This window comes from Perognathus longimembris, chromosome 1 (genome assembly GCF_023159225.1).
Source record: "Perognathus longimembris pacificus isolate PPM17 chromosome 1, ASM2315922v1, whole genome shotgun sequence".
Lineage (NCBI taxonomy): Eukaryota > Metazoa > Chordata > Mammalia > Rodentia > Heteromyidae > Perognathus > Perognathus longimembris.
In genome coordinates, this window is record NC_063161.1 from 162,801,967 (window position 1) to 162,820,802 (window position 18,836).

Sequence of the window (18,836 nt, forward strand, 5' to 3'; positions counted from 1 at the left end):
TATCCGCCACCTGAAACATTTCTATTTCTTTTGTTGGGAATATCTTAAAATGTTCTTGTTCTCTTCTGGCTATTTTGAAATATTCAACTAATTGTGCAAACCTTAGTTACTGTGTTTTGCTATGAAGCATGATAAGTTATTCCTTCTCTTCCATTGTTCCCATGTGCCCATTATCCCTCCTTTCTCCATCACTTCATTCCCCTCCCCATTCTGCTCTCTGCTTTCACATATAAGTTGAAAACATGGCCGTGGAAGTGTTTGTCTTTCTGGGCCTAACATTTCACTAAAGAGAATGTCCTCCAGCCTGAAATGTCAAGGTTTCATCTTTCTTTTCCCCCTGGTGGTATTGGGGTTTAAACTCAGGGCTTCATTGTGTCTGTATCACATTTTTCTTTATCCATTTTTATTAAGAGCATCAAGATAGACTGAATGAACATCTTAGCTTTTGTAAATAGTGCTGCAGTTAGGTATATGAGTACGTCTCTTGGGCATGAGAATTTCCTACCTTGCTGGGTGCCAGTGGCTCACACCTGTAATCCTAGCTACTCAGGAGGCTGAGATCTGAGGACCTCATTTTGAATCCTGCCTGGACAGGAAAGTCTGTGAAACTCTTAACTCCAATTAGCCACTCAAAAACTGGAAGTGGTTCTGTGGCTCAATTGGTAGAGCACTAGCCTTGAGTACAGAGAGGCTCAGGGACAGTGCCCAGGCTCTGAGTTCAAGCCTCACAGCTGACCAAGAAAAAGAAAAGAAAAGAATTTCCTACCTTTGGATATACACCTAGTAGTAGTTTCTATATCATATAGTGTTCTGTTTTTACCTTTCTGAGAAACCGCCATACTGTCTTCCATAGTGGCTGTAGTAATTTACATTCTGGACAGTAATGTAAGAGCGTTTCCCTTCCACTAGCCCACTTCCTGTCTTCACCAGCATTTGTTATTTTTGTCTTTTTGAAAATAGCATTTCTACTGACATGAGATGGTAGCTCTTTTATGATTTTGATTTGTATTTCTGATGATTAGTAATAATGAAAATGTTTGGTTTATGTGGGTTTATAAATGTTTATGAATTAAGGTATTGTGATGTTTTTAGTTTATACTTTTTTTTTCTTTTAATGTGAATGCCAGTAGGACCTTGAGGTCTTGCTTATTAGCTTTTCTGCTTAAAGCTGGTACTCTACCTCTATACCTCTACTTCTGGCTTTTTGCTGGTTGATTAGAGGTAAGAGTCTCACTGACTTTTTTTTTGGCCTGGGCTGGCTTTAAACTGAAGTCCTCAGATCTCAGCCTCTTGAGTAGCAAAGATTACGGGCATGGGCCTCTAGCGTTCAGCTAGCTAATAGTGTATTGTTAAAAATCAACACAAAATCCATGTGGTTAAGCCACAAATCCACTTCCAACTTTTAATTGGAGAAGAGTCTCATAGACTTTCCTGACACAGCTGGGCTATGGCTTGGCCGTGTTTGAACTAAGTAGGATCATTTATCTTAGCCTCCTGAGTAGCTAGGATTATAGATGTGAGCCATTGACACATAGACAGTTCTTTTTTTTTAGAAAAAAAAAAAGAATTGTTTCTCTTTTTGTATGTATTTCATATCATCTGCACACTGGAGTAATTTAACTTCTTTTCACATTTAGATGTTCTGTGATTTTTTTTTTGCCTTATTGCCTCAAGTAAGCATGGTGACAGTGAACACTTTTGCCTTATACTTTATCCTAGAGGAAAATATATTTTTCCCATTGTCATTGGTTATGCGTTTATCTTACTTAGCTTTTTTTTCTTGAGATAGATTTCTTTTATACCTAATTTGTTGAATGTTTATTCTAAAGGGTTATTAAATTTATAAAAACAATTGATTTGTAGGCAATGAACCATTCTTATATCCCACTTGATCATGATAAATAGTCTTTTTGGTGTGCTAGTAAATTCTATATGCTACTATTTTATTGAGACTTTTGTGTTTCTGCTCATCAGTGATATTCCTCTATTGTCTTTCTCCCTCCCCCCCCCCCCCTTAAATTGTGTCCTTGTCTAGTGTCAGGTAATACAGGCATTGTAGGTGAGTTGGAAAGGATTCCTTCCTTTTTGTTTCTTTGGAAAGAGTTGGCCTTAGTCTTTCTTTGAAGGTTTGGTAAAATTCATCAATAAAATAAAATCATAGCTGGGTCCTCCTGGTTGTCACCTGTAATCCTAGCTACGCAAGAGGCTGAGATCTGAGGATCACGGTTCAAAGCCAGCCCAGGCAGGAAAGTCCCTAAGACTCTCATCTCCAATTAACAATTACCAGAAAACTGGGCATGGCTCTGTAGCTCAAGTGATAGATCACTAGCTTTGAGCTGAAGAGCTCAGGTACAGCACTCAGGCCCAGAGTTCAAGCCCTATGACCAACTACATACATACATACATACATACATACATACATACATACATACATACATACATACCAAGCCAGGCTGGTCTTTTCTTTGTTGGAAGACATATTTTTTTCTTGGAAGACATTAAAAAACATTCAATTATTACTTATTGATCTACTTTAAAATTTTATTTTTCATATATCAATCATTTTTCTTTAGTTATACAAAGGAGTTGCCACTTAATAGTTTATGAATATAATATATTCTAATCAGTCACTTCTGGTTTTTTTTTTTTTTTTTGCCAGTCCTGGGCCTTGGACTCAGGGCCTGAGCGCTGTCCCTGGCTTCCTTTTTTGCTCAAGGCTAGCACTCTGCCACTTGAGCCACAGCGCCACTTCTGGCCGTTTTCTGTATATGTGGTGCTGGGGAATCGAACCCAGGGCCTCATGTATACGAGGCAAGCTCTCTCGCCACTAGGCCATATCCCCAGCCCCTCTAATCAGTCACTTCTTTCAGCATTCTCACCCACCCCTCCCCACCCCTTCTTCACTCTTCTTAATTTTGTAGACTATACATTGGATTCTTGTCTGCATTTTCCTCTCTTCATTCATCTACCACTTTCCCCTTGACTCTACCGCTTTTCAGTACCTGCTTCCTGGTATTTCTTTTTGCTGGACTTTGATTTTGGCTTTCTAAAGAATTACACTATTTGAGCTCTTCCTTAAGTCTATCTTATTTCAGTTAATACATTTGTATATACTTGCATACCACCCACTGTTTTAACTGGTTATGTGTCTAGAAATTTATCTTTTATTGGGGGGGGGGCATTCCTGGGGCTTGGACTCTGGGCCTGAGCACTGTCCCTGGCTTCTTTTTGCTCAAGGCTAGCACTTTGCCACTTGAGCCACAGCGCCACTTCTGGCCATTTTCTGTATATGTGGTGCTGGGGAATCGAACCCAGGGCCTCATGTATATGAGGCAGGCACTCTTGCCACTAGGCCATATCCCCAGCCCTATCTCTTTCTTGATGATGTATAGTTTTGTTCATGGTAGACTCTAATGATATTTTATATTTCTGTGGTATTTATTGTGTATATATCTCCTTTTTCATCTCAAATTTTATTTGTTTAGTTTTTCTTTTTATTCTTTTTTTTTTTCTTGGATAGTCTAATGAAAGGTTTGTCAATTTCTTTCTTTTGTTTTTCTTTTCTTTTTTTTTTTTTTTTTTTGCCAGTCCTGGGCCTTGGACTCGGGGCCTGAGCACTGTCCCTGGCTTCTTTTTGCTCAAGGCTAGCACTCTGCCACTTGAGCCACAGCGCCACTTCTGGCCGTTTTCTATGTATGTGGTGCTGAGGAATGGAACCCAGGGCTTCATGTATACCAGGCAAGCACTCTTGCCACTTGGCTATATTCCCAGCCCTAGACAAAACAATTTTTTTTTTTTTTTTTTTTTTTTTGGGCCAGTCCTGGGCCTTGGACTCAGGGCCTGAGCACTGTCCCTGGCTTCTTCCTGCTCAAGGCTAGCACTTTGCCACTTGAGCCACAGCGCCACTTCTGGCCGTTTTCTGTATATGTGGTGCTGGGGAATCGAACCCAGGGCCTCATGTACACGAGACAAGCACTCTTGCCACTAGGCCATATCCCCAGCCCGTAACTTTCATTTTTATTTCAGGAAAATTTTAGGGTTTTTTTTTTGTTTGCCAGTCCTGAGGCATGGACTCAGGGCAGGAACATTATCCCTGGCTTCTTTTTTACTCAAGGCTAGCTAGCACTCTATCACTTCTGGATTTTTCTGTTTGTGTGGTACTGAGGAATCGAACCCAGGGCTTCCTGCATGCAAGGCAAACACTCTACCGCTAAGCCATATTCCCAGCCTTTTAGGGTTTTTTTTTTTAATTCCTTTATTTTTCTCAGAACACAATCAAAAGAAAATTTTCTTGTATTTGTGCAGTTTGAAAACTTTTTCTTGATGATTTCCTGTTTTATTCCAGTGTGGTCAGAGAAGATAAGTGCTATTATTTCCATTAAAAAAATTGTTAACCGGGGCTGGGGATATGGCCTAGTGGCAAGAGTGCCTGCCTTATATACATGAGGCCCTGGGTTCGCTTCCCCAGCACCACATATACAGAAAACAGCCAGAAGTGGCACTGTGGCTCAAGTGGCAGAGTGCTGGCCTTGAGCAAAAAGAAGCCAGGGACAGTGTTCAGGCCGAGTCCAAGCCCCAGGACTGGCCAAAAAAAAAAAATTGTTAAGCTGGCACCGTTAGCTCACGCCTATAATTCTAGCTACTCAGGAGGCTGAGACCTGAGGATTGCAGTTCAAAGCCAGCCCAGGCAGAAAAGTTTCTGAGACTCTTTTATGTTCAATTAACCACAAAAAACTGGAAGTGGCGCTATGGCTCCAGTGGTAGAGCGCTAGCCTTGAGCTGAAGAGCTCAGGGACAATAGCCTAGAGTTCAAGCCCCATGACCAACAACAACAAAAATTGTTGAGACTTGTTTGCAGACTACCATGTACTCTTTTTTTTTTTTTCTTGAATGAAAGTAATGTGAAGTCTCTATTACTCTATTTAAGTCTATCTCTTTCTTCCTTTAGTTTTACTTTTTATTTTTGCCAGTCCTCGGGTCATGCCAGTTTTATGACAGTCTCGGTCTGCCACATCCAGATTCTTATCTGTCTGCTCCCCTCCTTATTGCACAGGTGGTGGGGCACATCTGTGGGAGCTTTCTTCTGTATTGTCCCGACTGTCAGCCTGATGACTGACCTGATGTGCTTCCCTTGTGCTTCTGTCATTTTGTATTGTCTCAGTATACCTAGAGGTTTGTTTTTCAGAGCCATGAGCAATGCTGATAGGTTGCTGTGTGTTGGTTGCTTGTACATGGAGTTTGTGCTAGCAGGCTCCAAGGCCAAACAAACTGTCCTCAAGGTGCATCATGATTCTCAGTAAAGCTCTCAACAAAGCCATCCTACCAACAGGCTCTGTCTGTGGTGCTGCCCAGCTTATGGCCCACCCCTACATTTCCCTTTTTTTTTTACTTCATCTTGGTACAGTCCTGTGCAGTCCTTGTACATGTTTATTGTACCTTTGTTAAGAGTAATCTTTTCTTTCACTGTTATTTTTTAGCGGGGAAGAGGTATTTGAGGGGCAGAGCAGTGTGTACACAGCCTGAGTTTCATCTGGATAGTGCAAGCTTAACAGCCTCTATCTCTACCTTTCTGTGCCTATTTCTGTATGGTTTTGAAAGTTAGTTACTTGTTAAAATTAGCTGCTGTAGAGTTCTGGATTTATTTTTACCAGGCATTCCAATCCTGAGTTTGAAGTTTTGTATTTAAAATCAATCTTGTTTTCTCCTGCATTTCTGCTTCAGTGTTCTGGTCATTTTGATCTTTAGTCCCTTCCCTGTAGGCCTGCACTTCTAGCCCGTAAAGCTCAACTCTGGAAATAGTCTCAATCTCAGCACATATCTGCAGCCCCATACCTTACAATTTTCTTACAAAAATTATAAATTGTGGGCTGGGAATATGGCCTAGTGGCAAGAGGGCTTGCCTCGTATACATGAAGCTCTGGGTTCGATTCCCCAGCACCACATACATAGAAAACTGCCAGAGGTGGCACTGTGGCTCAAGTGGCAGAGTGCTAGCCTTGAGCAAACAGAAGCCAGGGACAGTGCTCAGTCCGAGTCCAAGCCCCAGGACTGGCAAAAAAAAAAAAAGAAAAAAAGAAAAATTACAAATTGCTTTAAAACTTATACAACTAGAAACTGGCATTTATTCTGTTGAGTTTGGGAAAAAAGAGAAGTTTGGTGACACAAACAGAAAAAAACAATGAGCCAGAGTGTTCTTAGCATCTTATCCTCCCCTCCCCTGAAGCCCCTCTGCATTTTTGCTTTGCCTGACTTAAAGATTAGAGCTGTTTTCATTTCTAAAGGTGCCCCCACAATACTATCCTATGAATATTTTTATCAGAGTATTTTAGGTATTTAACAAAATTTAGTAAAAAAAATACTTAAACTAGAGCTTGGTAGTAATAGAATGACTTTCTTGGATGCAGTTTTTGAAGTTCAAACATAGTTGGTCAGTAATAAACATTTAATATAACTTCTTAAACCTCTTTTTCTAGTGGAGAAACATTTATAGTGCTGTTCCCACATATCTAAAATTTCCTACTTTTACTAGGCGGGTGCAAATATTGACACCTGTTCAGAAGACCAGAGGACCCCACTGATGGAGGCTGCAGAAAACAACCACCTGGACGCAGTGAAGTACCTCATCAAAGCTGGGGCACAGGTGGATCCAAAGGTAACCTACTCCCCCTCACCAGGTTCATATTTCTATTTTGTGTATAGGTGTTTCTCAGAAAGATGAACAGGACACAGTTCCTCCCTGGACCACTTTCAGGAATTAGGAGGCCTTAGACATTTACCCAGTGTGCAGCGAAGTTACTTCTTCCTTACTTGGCATCCTGTTTCATTACTAAAAATCCCTAGTGAGTACTGAGTCTATGTTGCTGGTAATAGAAAAACCATCAATGGGAATTTGCTGTTCAGAGACTTCTACCTTCCTTTTTCCTTGGTACTTTCTTTCATTTGTCTGAAGAAGTTAGGCAAGAAGGAAGCCAGAAAAAAATTGGAAAAAAGGAAGTAAACATGCTTTTAGTTTACAGATGATATGATTTTATATGTGAAAGAAAGTCTACAGGGCCCAAAAAGTATTATTAGAGCTAAAAACATGTTCAGCCAAGTAGTAATAGTCTCATGATATTAACTTTTGACTATGATTTTTTAGATATGACATTAAAAGTGCAGATGAAAAAAAGAGAAAGTAGTTGAACTTCTGTGCATCATAGGACACTATCAAGAGAGTGAAAAGACAACCCATAGATGTAAAAATATCTGCAAATCCTGTATTTGGTAGAGCTTCCATCCAGAATATATAAAGAAGTCTTAACAACTAAATAACCAATGTAATTAAATAAATTAAAATCCAAGCTGGGCCTTGGTGGCTCACATGTCTAACTCTAGCTACTCAGGAGCCTGGGATAAAAGCATTGTGGCTCAAGGCCAGCCTGGGCAGGAAAATATCTGAGACTCTCATTTCCAGTTAATTTATAAAAAGCTGGGAGTAGAGCTGTAGCTTAAGTGGCAATACACCAGCCTTAAGCAAAAATGCTCAGGGACTTGTGTCCAGACCCTGAGTTCAAGCCTCGCAACTGGCGCACACATAAAAAAAAATCTTAACTAAGAAATAGGCAAAGGGCTAGGTACGTTTGGCACCTGCCTATAATTTTAGCTACTCAGGAGGCTGAGGACTAAGGTTTGAAACCAATCCTTGTCATACAAATTTGAGACTCTTTCCTAATTAACCAACAAGGGCTGGGAATGTGGCCTAGTGGCAGAGTGCTAGTCTTGAGCAAAAAGAAGCCAGGGACAGTGCTCAGGCCCTGAGTCCAAGGCCCAGGACTGGTAAAAAAAAAAAGCTAAAAGTTTTCCCTAATTAACCAACAAAAAGCTGAAAGCAGAGGTATAAGTGAATACCAACAACAACAAAAAAAGAAAAAACCCAAAAAATAAAACAAAAATGGACAAGTGTTTGAATTGATCTGTTTGGAAAGAAGATATATAGGTAGCCAGTCAACAGATGAGAAAATGATTGAGGTTAGTCACAAAGAGTCTGTTCCCTAAAATCTGGAAAATGAGGGCTGGGAATATGGCCTAGTGGCAAAGTGCTTGCCTCATACATGAAGCCCTGGGTTTGATTCTTCAGCACCAAATATAGAGAAAAAGTTGGAACTGGTGCTGTGGTTCAAGTGGTAGAGTGCAAACCTTGAACAAAAAGAAGCCAGGGACAGTGCTCAGGCCCTGAGTTCAAGCCCCAAGACTGGCAAAAAAAAAAAAAAAGAACTGGAAAGTGAGTGTTAGAATGTGGAGAAATGGAATCCTTATGGGTGGCTAGTGAGAGGATAAATTGGTGTGTGTACTATGAAAAAACCTGTTTGTTAGTTCCTCAAATAACTAAACATAGAATTACCATGGATTGTCATTCCACTTTTATGTATATGTACAACCAAAAAACAGATACAGATTTTTGAGAAGCAGTATTTATTGCAGCATAACTCACAACAGTTAAAAAAAAAAAAAAAGGAACAGTCAAAGTGTTTACCACCAGGCAAGAGAGATGTGGTCCATCTATATATAATGGGATGCTATTTGGCAATAAAGTATTGACAGGATGAAATTTGAGTTGCTCTTGTGAACATAGCCACACAAAGGAACAAATATTATACACTGAGCTTACTTGAGGTGCCTACAATAGGCAAATCTAGAAATTTAGCATGGGATAGAGGCTACCAGATGCTTAGTGTTATATTGTTTGGAGTTATGAAAAAGGACACAAGGTTGGAGGACTTAGAGGCTTAAGATAGCAGATTGGATGTAGTAGAAGAAAGAAGGGTTGAATATGAAGATAGTTCCATAGAAATTATTCAGTATGAAAAACATAAGACAACATCAGAATGCCCAACATGTATGATTGAAGCCTCATAAAGACAAGACAGCCAGGCAAGAGATTGACACCTATAATCCTAGTACTCAGGAGGCTGAGATCTGAGGATCTCAGTTCAAAGCAAGCCTAAGTTGGAAAGTCCATGAGACTTTTATATCCAGTTAACTACCAGAAAAGCCAGAAGTGGAGGTGTGGCTCAAATGGTGGAGTGCTAACATTGAACACAAATGCTCAGAAATAGTGCCTGGGTCCTGAGTTCAAGCCACAGGACCAGCACACACACAAATAAAAACCCACAAGGAAAACAAAACCAGTAGATAAACATGTGTTGGAGAAGAACTGCAACCTACAGATGTAAGATACTCAGCAAAAATTAAGCAAAGTAAAAGGAAAGAACACCACATCTAAATGCATCATGCTAAAAACTGTTAAAAACCAAAGATAAAGGAAAATCCTAACACCACTGTAGACACCAAAAGGATACCACTATAACACACTGCTAACTCCCAACCTGTAATGGTGGTCCACTCACTTGGAGGATGTGCTCTTTTTTGCCAACAGGAAAAAAAAAAAAACAACTAAGAAAAAAAGGTTACCCTAGAGAAAGTAACCTTTAAAAATATTGGTGAGATAAAACTATGCAGGTATGCAGAGCAGTTAAAATCAATCAGCATTTTATACTGACAGTATTAGCAGAAACCTTTGGAAATGAATTGAAAGAGAAAACCAACAACAACAAAAAGATAAATGTACCTGGGCTCTGTTGGCTCATGCTTGTAAGGAGGTTGAGATCTGAGGATCATGGTTCGAAGCCAGCCCGTTCAGGAATGTCCATGAGATGCTATATCTCCAGTTAAGCGCCATAAAAGCTGAAAGTGGAGTTGTGGCTCAAGTGGTTGGTAGGACACTAGCCTTGAGCAAAAAAAGCTCAGGGACAGCATCCAGGAGTTCAAATTTCAGAACCAGCCTACCCTCCTCCCACTCTACCCCCCAAGAAAAAAAAATGTAAAAGACCTTTTTGTGTGTGCACATGTGAAATTTCCTGACAAAGTGCTGCTTTTTTGATTGGTTTGGATTTGTGCAGGCCTGGGCACCGTCCCTAAGCTGCTTTTTTGCTCAAAGCTGGTGTTCTACTACTTGCGCCACAGTTCTACTATGGCTTTTTTTTTTTTTTTTTGTGGAGGGAGGGAGCTGCTTAATCAGGGATAAGATTCTCATGGACTTTACTGCCCAGTTTGGCTTCAAACTGTGATCCTCAGATCTCAGCCTTTTGAGTATCTAGGGTTATAGACATGAGCCACTGGCACCCAGCTTGACATAGTGCTATTTAAAGCAAGGATAATAGAAGATAGTCTTTATATAAATTGAGAATTGTATTGGAACAGCAATACAAAAGAAGGTAGCATGTAAATAGAGTCACTTTGTGAGTTACTCTTTTGGAGGAAATACAATATTAATGTAAGTAGACTGGCAGTTCAAGATGAATATTTTAATCTCTGGAGAAAGTACTAGGAGAAAAAATAAGCTAGTAGAAGAAATAAAATGAGATACTGAAAAGTAGTTTGCAACTACTGTATGGGAAATGAAGAGTAAATATGGATGAGACAAGTAGGAAACATGGCAGAGTGGCAGATTCAAACTACCCATGTTAATAATCATGGATGCAGACTGAACTCTGTCTGGATATAAAAGAATGAACGAACCAGCAGTGTCATATAGTATTCATGCTATTCTAGTATGAAGATAGACGTGGCAGCTGGTTGCTGGTGGCTCACATGTGTAATGGTATCTACATGGTATCTACAAAGGTCAGTTTATATACTTTACATAAAGGTGAATTAATAGAACTTCTAGAGAGCAGTAAGGAGGCTTGCCTTTATGCTTGTAGTATAAAGAACTATAAATGAAAGAAAACTGGCAACACAAACAGCCCACAGAAGAGCTGGGAATGTGGCTTAGTGGTAGAGTGCTTGCCTAATATGCATGAAACCTTGGGTTCAATTACTCAGTACCACATAAACAGAAAAAAATCTGGAAGTGGCACTGTGGCTCAGCCTTGGGCAAAAGAAGCTCAGGGATAGTGCCCAGGCCCTGAGTTGAAGCCCCAGGACTACCAAAAAATAAACAAAAATAAATAGCCCACAGAAGAAGAAATAATAAACACTGTAAAAACTGCTCAGCCTTTTAAAACTTGACTGACGTGCCATTTTTTAGTCATTGAATTATATAAAATGCAAGGTGTTGAAATCACCAGCAAGGTGTGGAGCTTCAGGAAGATTGACTGGGGGATGAGTTGAGGGCATCATGGGCAGCAGCCTGCCATGCCAAGAAAGCTGAAACCCAGTTATTCCCACTTAACTACCCTGGCACAGAAGAGGGAGGCATTGAGATGTGGATTTGGGGGTGCCGCTTGTGCACTCACGGCCTGGATGCTGTCTAACTTTTGTCATTCAAGGGACTGGTTTTCTACCACTTGAGCTACAGCTCCACTTCTGGCTTTTTTTGGATGGATAATTGGAGATAAGGGTGTCATTCACTTTCCTGCCCTGGCTGGCTTTGAACTTCCTTATTTAGAGCTCAGCCTCTCTGAGCAGCTAGGATTGTAAGATGTGAGCCATTGGTACCTGGCCAGGGGATGGGGAGGAGGAGGATTGGTCATGGGGCTTGAACTCTGGGCCTGGGTACTGTCCTTGAGCTTTTCAGCTCAAGGCTAGTGCTCTACCATTGAGCTACAGCACCACTTCCAGTTTTCTGGTGGTTAATTGGAGATATGAGTCTTAAGGACTTTCCTGCCTGGGCTGGCTTTGAACTGTAATACTCAGATCCCAGGCATGAGCCACTGGTGCCGGGCTCTGGCAGAGGGCTTTTTTTTTTTTTTTTTTTTTTTTTGGCCAGTCCTGGGGCTTGGACTCAGGGCCTGAGCACTGTCCCTGGCTTCTTTTTGCTCAAGGCTAGCACTCTGCCACTTGAGCCACAGCGCCACTTCTGGCCATTTTCTGTATATGTGGTGCTGGGGAATCGAACCCAGGACCTCATGTATACGAGGCAAGCACTCTTGCCACTAGGCCATATCCCCAGCCTCAGAGGGCATTTTTAAGTAGCAAAAATTTTAAAAAGTCAGATGCAATTGTATGTTCCATAGTCATGAATACAAAAGCTAGAAATATTTTCCCCCAGTTAAAAACAGTGAATGAATATTACATATTATCTACAAAGATGAATTTCAACAGTATTATGTTGAACTAAACAGCTTCAAAAAGATCTGTAGTGTGCCACAATTATTGGAAATTATGCAAGCTGGATCATAAAACTATTGACTTGCATTAAGGAATACAACCCTCTGGGAAGGAGGGCTCAAAGGGACAGGATGCCTTATGGGATGTCCTTAGATGGGTGTGGCATGAACATGTACTTGAGATGTCTTGTCACAACTATACACAGTAGATGACTGCTTCTCCCTAACTGAGGCCTGTCCTCTTAGCCACATTCATATCTTACCTTCATGGAGTTCCCTTGGCTGAAGTAGCCTCAGTCTAAGACCCAGTGAAAGTGCCTTTCCTCATGCTGGGGTTCTGTGTTTTACCTCCCTGGAGCAAGCATCTCAGTACAGTGAAGCCATGTGTGTTCATCCACATGTAGTTCTCTAATGCCTCTGCCACATATGCCACTGCAGTTCTTACAACCTGCAACAATCTTTGTCAATACTGAACACCAATCTGGCAGGGCTGGGTCTGCAGGCTGTTCTTGAAAAAGGTGGCATACTGCTTAACAAAGCTTTAGTAGATGCATGTTTGTTTATTCATTTTACCTATTTACCTTGTGGGGATGATTGTGGGGCTTGAACTCAGGGCTTGGGCATTGTCCTTGAGCTCTTTTGCTCAAGGCGAGTGCTCCACCACTTTGAGCCACAGCTCCATTTATGGTGGTTAATTGGGTATAAAAGTCTCAGACGTTCCTTCCAGGGCTGGCTTTGAACTCCTATCCTCAGTTCTCAGCTTCCTGAGTAGCTAGAACTACAAGTGTGAGCCACCAGCGCTCAGCAGATGCATATTTAATGATGTGTGTTAAAGTCTGGGATTTTGTCTCTGAAGTAGAAAAGGGAGAGAAATTAATGAAGGGATAATAAGGTCAATACAAAGACAGGTGTGGGACCAAATACTAAGGAACTTGTAGGAGTGCAGCAGTGTGTCTACTTGTGATCAATGCAGTCAATTGAGAGCAGTGCCAACCTTGCACGCTCAGGCTCTTGGCATGTGGACTAGGGCACTGCTGGCCCACTTGTTCAGCCTGGAGCTTCATGGTTGGCCCTGTTCCTGTGAGGTTTTTTTTTTTTTTTTAATTTGAGATGGTTTGAGTTGTGTGATATCTGTAGTGTGCCAATAGCCAAAAGAAATGGAAACAGGCAGAGGTACACATGAGTTTTTTGCTCTGTTTGCTGCTCTTTTTACCTTGTTATTATTTTGAACTCTTTAGTATATGGATGTTCTCAGTGTGCCCTGTGACCATTGGTAGCTTTCCGAGGGCTCAAAAGAGCAGCCAACAGTAGGAACTGTTCCTGGTGGAACTTAGCACTACTCATGGGCTCCATAGGACAGGTGGGAATGAGTGGGGTTCTCATCACTGGTGCATCTGTAGGTGTGTGTGTGTGTGTGTGTGTGTGTGTGTGTGTGTGTGTGAGTGTGAGTGTGAGAGAGAGAGAGAGAGATGGAGTGTTAGGTTTGCTGTCTTGTTGGAGCCTAGCTACTTGGGTCTTTGCAGTGCCATTTGGCTCATGGGCGTTCAGGAGAGGACTCTAGTTATTCCTTCACCTGGGTTCTTTAGTCAGGTAGGTTATTTATTGATGGTACCTCCCTTGTGGTAGGAGCATGAATTGTCTGTGGCCTACACTGAGGGCTGAGTCACAGATGTTTTCTCTAGACTGAACAGTGTTTGTGTTGTAGGATGCAGAGGGCTCCACGTGTTTGCACTTGGCTGCCAAGAAGGGCCACTATGATGTGGTTCACTATCTGCTTTCTAATGGACAGATGGATGTCAACTGTCAGGTAAAGCCATGCCCTTGTGTAATAGATCCACCACCTTGTTCTGCCCCTATTCCACTGTGTCCCATTTACTTATGGCTGGCTCTGATCCTTAACGTCCTGAAGGCCTCATCCCCTGTGTTTCCACTTGCTCTGCAAAATGACTCCAGGCTGCCCAGCTGGCAGTTGTTTCCATGGTATTTACTTGGGACTCCCTTTCCCTCGACCTTATTCAAATGTCACCTCTAGTGAGGCATTCTCAACCATTCAAGCCTCTCATGGCACCCAGACTTCCCTGCCTGCAGGGTTGATAGTTGCCTATAGTCATGGGGCCATGTGTATTCTAAGGACATGCAGACGTGGGTGTGTAAAGAGCCCTTTGGAGGTGTTGGGGAGGAGGTTGTTTTCTACTTCCAGACTGGGAAGTGACAACACGACACTCTATTCCTGAAAAGTGCCCTTTTCTGGTCTAAATGAATCTACCCAGGACACAGTCTTGCCGACCAGCAGGCATGGGTGGGCTTTCTGCACCTGTTTTTCAAGAAGAGACAGTAGTGGGGCTGGGGATATAGTCTAGTGGCAAGAGTGCCTGCCTCGGATACATGAGGCCCTAGGTTCGATTCCCCAGCACCACATATACAGAAAACGGCCAGAAGCGGTGCTGTGGCTCAAGTGGCAGAGTGCTAGCCTTGAGCGGGAAGAAGCCAGGGACAGTGCTCAGGCCCTGAGTCCAAGGCCCAGGACTGGCCAAAAAAAAAAAAAAAAAAAAAGAAGAGACAGTAGTGTTCATCTCCAGGCCTGATATCTGTCTTCCATGGAATGGAATAAATAATGTGTCCACACCCCCTACCAGATGTGGGTGATCTCTGGGTTGGTTGGAGCTTCAGAGTGTCTTACCCATGTTGCTAGCTAAAGTGGGGAGCTGGGTTAGTGCTGCACCTCTGGTGGGATGGGGCTGATGCTGGTTCCCCCATTTAAGAGGTATTTGGGACAGTGCTCTAAGGACTTCTCCTAGGTCCTGTGCCAGCTGTGTGCAGTGCTTGTCTCTTGCACTTAGGATGATGGCGGCTGGACACCTATGATCTGGGCTACCGAATACAAGCATGTGGAACTGGTGAAGTTGCTGCTGTCCAAGGGCTCTGATATCAACATCCGGGACAATGTGAGTTTCTCATTCTATTGGTGGCCCTTAGGGACATGGTGTCTTGGAGGAGGCTGGAGGGCCTGGCCACTGGAGCATTTCCTCCTTTTGAAGTCCCTTTGTCTCCAGAACAAAGCCTAGACACAGCTCTGACTTGGCTATCAGTGGCTTACTAATCTCTGTAGAGTCTTATGGCTATCAGGTGCTGAATGTAAACAGAGTTGCAGGGTCCTTGCAGATTTGGCCACTGTGCAGGAACTGCAGTGTTCAGTGCATATTGTCCTGTCCTCTTCACTGCTGACCTGTGTTCCTGACTGGCTTAAAGAGAAGTACAGGAAGGTTGCTAGGAGTAGACCTTGTGCTGGGCCACTGTTAGGCTGTTTTGCCTGTAGTAGCTGCCTTGGAAGAGAAGGAAAAGTGAACACACTATGAGTTAAGTTACTTCATTTATGAGACCCTATCTGAGACATAGCTAGAGCATAAGAAGGGCTAGAGGTATGGCAAGTGGTAGAGCACCTGCCTATCAAGTGCAAGGTTTAAGTTCAAACTTTAGTTCTACCTTTTTCTCTTCCCAAAAGGAAATTTAGAAAGAAAGATAATTTCTGAAAGAGCAATGCTCAGTGTCATGCCTGGGTCAAGGTGGGCAACCTCAGCATGCAAGACAGAGTGTACTCATCAGGGTACATCATCAGGCTCTGCTGAGTGTGTGAGTTCTCATTTCCCCTAGAAAATAAGGTAGCTCCATGTATTCAGTATGGGGCCACTGCTAGGGCTGTCATAGCCTGGTCTGCAGCCTCAATGGTTGTGTCTACCTTACTTCGTGAGTTTCTCATTGCCCAGTACTGCAAAGGATATGCTACGCATCCAGTGGAAAGAGCATGAGTGAGCTAGTAGTGGAGGCGGTGGGGTGGAAGGTGGCAGGGAAAGAGAAATATTTGGAAGGAGGAGGAGCAGAGGAACAGGATGAAGTTGATAAGTCTACTCAGGAGCTGGTATATTCATGGCCTCCTCATGCTGTCTCCTTGCAAGGTGGGTATGATGCTGAAGGATTGTCCCTGTGTACTGTTAGCCATGCTACTGTGACAAATATGTGAAATAATCAGAGTAAAAAGAGGGGAAGCTTTTGCTTTTGGTTTTGGAGGCTCCAATCCATTGGTTGGCTTTGTTGCTTTTAGGCACGGAGAACACTGGGAACATGGAGTGGGGCAGTACATCATAGTAGAAGCTGGCAGTTGGAACAAAACTATTCTCCTTGTGTTCTGGAGAATAAAGAAAAGGAAGAGGCAGGGATCTCAGTTTCCTCATCAAAGTCCTCCCCACAGTGACCTAAAGATCTCTCACTAGGTATTACCTCCAGTAGTACCAACTGAAGACTCAAACCTTGGACACATTAGCTCTTGGCCTGTCCCGGGTCTACATGGTAGCCATTGCTGGTTCAGTCCCCAGTGTGTGTCTTCTGCACAGTCCTGATATAGCCACTCTGTTCATTGCATGTTAGTGCCTTGGTGCTGGTACCTGTTCTTCCCTACACAGTGGAAGGGTTTCAAGTTTGCTAGTTGTACAGTGGTATGCATCATTATTTCATTAGTTACGTTGATATGTAGCTGCAGACTACACCAAAAGTACACATTTGAGTGAGTTCTGACAGAGACTGGTAATGTAATGAAGATGGCTAACGTGTTACTCATTCTGAAGTTCCTTCCTCCTCCTTCCTAGCCTATGCCCATCAGCTCTCTCCAACTTTATTTCACTGTGGATCTGCCCACATAGGCTGTTGCTGACACCAGTGATGGATCCTTTGTGCTTGGAGTGTCTGTTGTGCAATGTGGCTGTCTACTCCCCTCTCTTGGTGAACTTGTGGGTTCCTATGGACATTCCTGCCTCCAGTTCCCCTGATGAACCCCTAGTAGTAAATGGACCAAGTCACCAATATGTGCGCCTCACTTGCTGTGAGGAGTAGTGGTTTTTGCATCTTAGAGTTCTAATTCCTTCACATTTTTCTTAACAGTAAGACAATCTTTTTTTTCTTAATAGTGTGAGCCTTTTATTTTGACAAAGAACTTTACAGTCTACTTTCTTACACCTTGAAACTTTTCATTCTTAACAAAAGTAAAAGACATCTAAGACTCCAGTATTTCAGACATAAATAAACTAGTACCAAGCTCATTGGATTTGACAAACCATAAAAATAGCAATATTCATTCGTTCCCAGTGTATTTATGAAAGGGACATGGAGATACTTGTGTTTTAACTAGTCTTATGCCCATTAACATCTGAGTATTTGACATGTAGTCTCATTACTGCTAGGTACAGCTTTATAAATATCAAATTACGTCACATTTTTTATAATCCTGATTTAAAAAGTAAAAAACAAGAGTAATGCAGTTACACAGTTGAAAATGTTACACTTACTGCACATAAAAGTTATGACCAGGAGGGCTGGGAATGTGGCTTATGATAGAGTGCTTTCCTAGCATGCATGAAGCCCTGGGTTTGATTCCTCAGCACCACATAAACAGAAAAGCCAGAAGTGGTGCTGTGGCTAAGGTGGTAGAGTGCTAGCCTTGAGCAAAAGAAGCCAGGGACAGTGCTTAGGCCCTTAGTTCAAGCCCCAGGACTGGCCAAAAGAAAGAAAGTTATGACCAGGAATGCTAGAAGGAATTGCTCTTAGGAATGATTTGAAAATTTAACATTTTATTGGAAATGTTGGAGACTAGTGCTGGGCTTGGTAAGTCAATCTTTTAAAAATTTAACCTCATGTTAGTAACTTAAAGAGGTAAGTATCTCATTGTGGTTTGAATCCTCATATGACTATGCTTCATTTTCACTTGCTAGTGACTACCTTCTTTTTCCCCTTAAAAAATTTTTTTATTATAGGGCTGGGAATATGGCCTAGTGGCAGAGTGCTTGCCTTGTATACATGAAGCCCTGGGTTCGATTCCTCAGCCTCACAAAAACAGAAAAAGCCAGAAATGTTGCATGGCTTAAGAGGTAGAATGCTAGCCTTGAGCAAAATGAAGCTAGGAACCGTGCTCAGGCCCTGAGTTCAAGCTCTAGGACTGGCCAAAAAAAATTATAGAGGTGATGTACAGAGGCATTACAGTTACATAATTAATTTATCTTTTTTTTAAAGCTTATTTGTCATCTATGCTTTCAGATCTAAAGTGTGTGTGTGCGCATGCATACGTGCATGTGTGTGTGAACATGTGTGTGTGTATGTGCATGTGTACTGGTCCTGGGGCTTAGGCACTGTCCTTGATCCTGTTTTGCTCAAAGTTAGTGCTTTACCAATTGAGCCATAGCTCCACTTTCAGTTTTTTTGGTGGTTAATTGGAGATGTCCTGCCCAGGCTGTCTTTGAACTGTGACCTCAGATCTCAGCCTCCTGAGTTGCTAGGATTATAGGAATGAGCTATTGGCCCTCAGCTGTATCTTGACTTTGAGTGGTTAGTTTTCTTGTTCTTGAGGGTTTCCCGTCTTGTCCTGGGGCTTGAACTCAGGGGCCTAGGTACTGTCCCTAAGCTTTTTCACTCAAGGCTAGTACTCTACCATTTGAACAACAGCTCTCTTTCCAGCTTTTTGGTGTTTAGTTGAAAATACGTTTCATAGACTTTCCTGTCTGGGTTGGCTGTGAGCTGCAGTCCTCAAATCCCAGCCTCCTGAGTAGCTAGGCATGAGTCACTAGCATCAGGCATTTATTCTTGAGTTTTGAGAGTTTATTTTATATTTTAGAAACAAGCCCAGGCGGGTGCTGCCTGTAATCCTCAGGAGGCTGAGATCTGAGGATTGCTGATCAAAAAGCCAGCCCAGGCAAGGAAAGATGG

The 18,836-nt window shown here is 42.3% G+C and overlaps 1 protein-coding gene across 13 annotated transcripts in view; it reads left to right on the forward strand.

Moving 5' to 3' along the window:
• Nucleotides 1-18,836, forward strand: part of Ehmt1 (euchromatic histone lysine methyltransferase 1) — a 142,232-nt gene that overhangs the window by 98,693 nt on the left and 24,703 nt on the right. For all 13 annotated transcript variants that reach the window (XM_048347100.1, XM_048347108.1, XM_048347121.1 and 10 more), the window contains 3 exons: nucleotides 6,530-6,652; nucleotides 13,795-13,896; nucleotides 14,930-15,034. In XM_048347100.1, coding sequence (XP_048203057.1) covers nucleotides 6,530-6,652; nucleotides 13,795-13,896; nucleotides 14,930-15,034 — 330 coding nt within the window. The remainder of the gene's footprint in view (nucleotides 1-6,529; nucleotides 6,653-13,794; nucleotides 13,897-14,929; nucleotides 15,035-18,836) is intronic.